Source organism: Podarcis vaucheri, assembly GCF_965113315.1.
Source record: "Podarcis vaucheri genome assembly, chromosome: 1".
In the NCBI taxonomy this organism is placed as follows: domain Eukaryota; kingdom Metazoa; phylum Chordata; class Lepidosauria; order Squamata; family Lacertidae; genus Podarcis; species Podarcis vaucheri.
The window spans coordinates 85,646,446-85,652,474 of record NC_138759.1 but is presented as its reverse complement, the minus strand read 5'-3'; the positions used below and the strand labels follow the sequence as shown (position 1 = coordinate 85,652,474).

Here is a 6,029-nt window from a genome sequence, read left to right as displayed (position 1 = left end):
TCACAGTTTCTGAGAATGGAATGAGTGCAGAACTAACTTCTTTATGGCTATTCTAACCTCCCTGTTTCTTAAGGTATAAATCACAGGGTTCAGTAGAGGGGTTAGAAAGACATAAGTCACTGATATCAATGTATCCTGATCTAGCGATGAGGAAGACTTGGGTCTCAAATACACAAAGGATGCACACCCAAAGTGTGTTATCACCACTGTGAGGTGGGAGGCACATGTGGAGAAGGCTTTCTGCCTTCCTAAGCTGGAAGGGATCCTTAGGATGGCAGAAATGATGTAAAGGTATGAGACAAACATCACCATGACTGTGCCCAGCAAAACAATGGCACACAAAATAATGATTGCAATATTAGTCAGGTGCAAGACCGATTCATCAATGCAAGCCAGCCTCAGCACAGGTAGGAGATCACAAAAGAAATGCCTGATTCCATTTGGCCCACAGAAGGGTAACCTGAAAATGAGAGTATTAATACTCAGTGCTATGATACACCCAGTTACAAATGAAGCTGCTACCATTTGGGTACAAACCCATTTGTTCATCAGTATATGGTACTGAAGTGGGCAGCATATTGCCACATACCGATCGTAAGCCATAGAAACAAGCAGGAAACAGTTGCTTGCAGAGAAGCCAAAGAAACAAAATTGCTGCATGGCACACCCAACAAAGGAAATGGATTGACTGCCTGTCACCAGGGTCACCAGCAACTTGGGGATGGTGGCAAATGTGCTGCAGGTTTCTGATGCAGAGAATGCAAAGAGTAGAAAGTACATGGGGCTGTGTAAAGTCCGGTCAAACAGGATGACAAACATGATGGTGAGGTTGAAGACCAGGATCATGCCATATATAAGAGAGAAACCTAGGAAAAGTAGAGTTGGTTTCTTTCCAAAGACAGAAAACCCTAGCAAGAGAAATTCAGTCACTGAGCTGTCGTTTCCCTTATTCATGTTACCAAAAATGTTATCTGACCTGTAAGGAAAAAGGAAGTGAAGTCTTACTAGTTTTAAAAAATCTTTCTGATCTAACCCTTGGCATTAACCCTGCCTTGAGGTTTTGAAATACATTGGAATTACTGCAAATGTATGGCTGGAGAAATCTATCTATATCAGTTTCTCATTTTTTGAATTTTCACCATGCCATAATTCCTTGCCAGTTCAAGTATTTTTTTTAAAGACCTTTTGGAAAATCATAAGCAGTTTAGCATTCATTTTTTCTGATATTAACATATTTGTATGCAATGTTGCTTAATATAATTAATCTATATATGCTGTGCTTCATGTATATATGACTATTTATGAGCACCTTCCCTCAATATGCAACTTTTGCATGGGAAACTTCAAAGAAGTGGAAATTTTGAAGGACAGGCATGTTTTGGCCTGTGCATTGCTTTAACAATAGCAAACTATGTAGTTTCACATTCAAGTGTGAAGAGGACCAAATTTCTCCCTTCTTTCCTGCAGTGAACCATCCCCTGTCACCTATTTTGAGGAAGAGTAGCACTTTGAAAAGAAATGATCTTTCTTCTTAGCCTTTGTTCCATAACACAGGTAAAGAAGATGCTTCATCTAATCTGAATAGATGGTATAGGACTGAATACAAGCAAATTTTCTGACTCGTTCCTCATGCAGCTTCTGTTACACTCTCAGGCTTTAAGAGCAACTCCTTTCCCATTTGTCAATTGCATTTTTAAAATGAGCACTGAAATAAAATGGAGACTAGCTTGAATGTATGAGGAGATGGATGCTACCATCTCCTAGTATCTTACCTCCAGCTAGAATAACGCAGCTCTCCAGTTGTGGGAGACCCCACTTTGATACCATGCTATTAATAGAAGCACTGGTTCACCACTTGGGAACATATTCCCCAGATAATACAGAGTATGCAAAACTTAGATAGAATAATTCCGCTCTGGAGTTAGATGGTAAAGGAGATGATTTTGGTCAATAAAGCTGAATATTTATATAAATTGCTTGAATTTATTTCTTCTTTAAAATTATGTTTATTCCCTAAGTTTATGACATTTTAAAAAGAAAAATATGCAAAAATATAGTATCTCATGTTATTTAGACTGAAATGGTGTGTCTTTTTAAATAAATCCTTAACAGTGATAATTTCTGTTTTCTCACCTCAGTTGTAGAAAGATAAATTTTCTTTCTTGTCAGTTGCCCATGGGGTTAAAAACTAGCTCTGTGCACAGTACTCATAATTTGGCCCAGGCCCAATTTGACAATCCTGATTTTTTAAACCATTGTTTTAGAAACCGCTTTGAGGGTTTAGAATCCTTTGTTTTTCATTTTTTACTTTGAAACATTAATAATAATAATAATAATAATAATAATAATAATAATAATAATATAATAATAATAATATAAAAAACAACTTTTATTTATATCCTGCCCTCTCTGGCCGAGACTGGGCTCAGGGCAAGTAAAGGTAAAGGTACCCCTGCCCGTACGGGCCAGTTGTGTCCGACTCTAGGGTTGCGTGCTCATCTCGCTCTAGAGGCCGTGAGCCGGCGCCGTCCGAAGACACTTCCGGGTCACGTGGCCAGCCTGACGAAGCTGCAGCTGGCGAGCCAACACCAGCACAGCACAGGGCAGCTAACATCAAATATATAACATTGGTATAAAATCAAACAATGAATACATTACCTCCAAAAACAAGTCTGGATCAAATTAAAATCTAATTAGATGGCTTTCCGCAGGATTAGGGTTGGGAGCCGTAAATGTTCATTACATGCATTTTGTTAAATAAATTCAAGAATCATGATTAGGCTTCAATCTGGCTGAGATAGATCTGAACCCAAGCCAACCTTGGCCCTAAATTTAATCAGGAGTTTTATAATGGCAGTAATTAAAAAGATAGCAGTTTAAGCTCTAATTGAACATGTGGTCAGTGTGTCTTCCTGCCCGACTGGATAAGGTGTAATCAGGGTAATACAACTCAATGTGGTTGGTGACCTTGTCTCACTCCCTCCTCCCAGCCCATGTTCAACCAGGATATTAAGCCCTAATGAAACATGTGGTTGGCAATAAGTAGTGGGGGAAGAGGGAGACAATGGAGGTGGGATTGTCTGACTATATCATCAACTTCCTACTCTCCTCACCACCTGACATCCTCTCCATTTTGACAAACACTGGATTGCTCCAGGTGGGACCGACCTTTGAATGTTAAAATGATACAGAGTACAAGGAGGGTTCTGACATGTACAGTGAAAAATGGGTTGAGTAAGTATGTCCAAGGATTGTGGTTGGATGAATGATTGTAAGAGACTAGGGTGGGAGAAGGTGGATGGGTAAAGGATGAATGGTTAAAATCTTAGTTTTCCCCTTCCCTACCAGAGAAGGAGAGCTCTAAAGATTTCTTGCACCCTACCTGGACAGTTTCAAAGGCTATGTGTGGCTATACTTGATGGCTAATGCTTGATGGCTATGCTCTGTCTCCATAGTTGCAATCATACTGACTGATCGTTATAGACCCCATGGTGCCAACTGGGATATGGTGGGTCTGTCACAGGAGGAGACAGAGCATTCAGAAGTTGGGATTTGGGACAGATGAAGAACAGACCTGGGAGAGGGTTCTACCCCTTTGCTCCCAGATATCACAGAAAGGGAGGGGATCCTCCTGAGTCAGTCTCTTCCCCACTTTCTGGGACTGAAGTTCCCACAACAGCCAAGGACATGGCTGGCCAGTCAGTTCACCCTGATGAGAGTTCTAGTCCACTAAATACCTGGAGGGCAAGACATTGACTACCCCTGATCTAATAGATATCGACCCTTAGAATACAAATCACTGCCTACAGATTTTTTGAGTACTTAAATATTTATTGAGGTACAAATACTGAAACAGTGGACTGGCAAATTGTATTAGAGAATGGTATTTTGTTAATTAAAACTAAGACCAAACTACCCATAATGTTCGAGGTTTGGATTGACATTCCTTGACTTCCGGGTTGGCGCGATCTGGAAATGGCGGATTCCCTCCGAGCTCCGGAGGGAATCGGCTCAGCGGTGGATGGGTCTTTGCCGTGCCGGCGACACGGGGACCCTTAAAAACCGCAGGCGCGGAAGCCTGCGGACTGAAGACTCGGCGGGTGCCTTAAGCGCCCCCCCTGATTCGCGAAGAGCCTTTTTAAAGGCTACGGAGGGGATACGGGGGACGGCGCGGCACTGAGAGTTGATCGCTACCGCCGCTGAGCGAAGCCGCGAGCCATAACTGGAGAGCGCTGACTTCCTTCCTTGAAATTTGGACTGGAAAAAAAGAACCCGTGAGTAATCTGGAACTGAACTTTAAAAATTTTACCTTCTGAATTTGAGACGACCGGGGGGTGTGCTAAAAGGAAGTCCCCACCCCCCCTTGCAGATGATCCAGAGCAACGATATAAGAGCTAAGCTGGAGTGCCTACCCTGTAAAGGGTGAGTTTTAAAAAGACAGTAACTTCCAAGATTTGGAAAGGCAAATTTGAGCAGGAGAGTGGAGTGTTGGAAGAGTCTTTGTTTTGTTGTAAACAACCCTCCCTCCCGGCCCCGGGAGCGACCTGCTTTGGAGCCTGTATAGAGGAGCAGAATTTGACAGCTGTCAAAGCTGTCAAATGGATTGTTAACAGTGGAAAAATTGCTATTTAAGATCTCTCCGGATTAAAAGGAGATACAATTGAATTAAAATTGTTGGAAACAAAGAAACAATAACAGGACAGAGGAGTGTTGGAGAAAAGAACATTAAGTAACCAGATTCCCTCTAGGGGGAATTCTGTGGAATTACAATGGCTGTGGGTGGAAAGATACTGAGAGAAATCGAAAGGATGTTTTCACTGGTGGGAACCTTACAGGAGCAGACTACAGCTATGAGTAAACAACTGATGACCTTGAATTCTGAAACAAGTAGTTCTGCTGAATGTAATGAGGACCGGAGTGAGAAAGAACCCACAGCTGAATTCGAAATAATAAACAAAGAAGAGGAGAAGACAAAACAAGAAAGAGAACAAGTTAACTGGGAAAATACTAACCAGAAGCTGACATCTGGAGAACACAAGCAAGGAGACTATTGGATTAAATCCATTTTAAGCCTACGAAAGATACAGAAGACGAAAGTGGAGGCCCTGGGAGTTTATGGAATTCAGAAATTTGAAATAAAGAAGTACAACTGGGGCCTCCACATAGACTTTGATTTTGATTATCTTCAAGAGTCAGGCCTTGTGGAAACTCTTCAGCAGTTGTTTCTGAATATGGGAAGAGACTATGGACTGATTGGACTGATTGTGAAGGAACTCTTTCGAGACTTGATGACCGACATAAAGGACTACCAACAAAACCGGCGGAGAGGGACTGAAAGAGATTTGAGAGCCTCGGATGTGCGGAACCCAGGCTAAGAACTGATATTTTGGACATGTTTTGGGAAGGGACGCAAATCGGGGATGGGAGGAAGGGAAGGATCTAAATTTAAACAACACTCAAGACCAGGGGGTTTAGTTAATAAGAAAATTATTCAAGATAAAATGAGAAATCGATGGAAGAGAATTGGGGTCCAACTTAGGGAAAATCTATTTTTGTTTTTCTTTATAAAAGGATTAATATTAAGATAAAAAAGAAAATGCCAATTTGCTGACACAAATTTGGAAATAGGGATGCAAGGGAGGGGGTGGGGGGAAGTCAAGGACTAGGGTTAGAAAATTAAGATTTTCGGAAATTATATATGTTTGTTGTCTTTTATGTTTGTTTTGGTGTTTTGTCTTTTGTTTTTGTCTATATAAAATGTGAAAACCCAATAAAAATTTTTGAAAAAAAAATGGATTGACATTCCTTGTATTTCGAAGACTGAAAATGACAGGCATTGGTGGACATGATCAGGATTGGATCCAGAGAGTATGGGAGACGTGGGGTACCCTTATCTTCTTTACCATGGTCCCAACCCTAAATCGTATCCAAGTTTATTTCTCACGTCAAATAGCTGTCACAGCTTAAACAACTACATTCTCAATCAGGACTTGATTGCTAATTGACAAAAATGTCAAAGTGCCTTCTCT

The 6,029-nt window shown here is 41.2% G+C and overlaps 1 protein-coding gene across 1 annotated transcript; it reads right to left on the bottom strand.

Moving 5' to 3' along the window:
* Positions 1-954, bottom strand: LOC309526238 (olfactory receptor 10T2-like; the record flags this gene model as incomplete). The annotated part of the gene is made up of 1 exon (XM_082212151.1): positions 1-954. One exon carries the CDS (start codon positions 952-954, stop codon positions 1-3), a length of 954 nt encoding a protein of 317 aa, XP_082068277.1.
* Between the last annotated feature and the right edge of the window lie 5,075 nt (positions 955-6,029).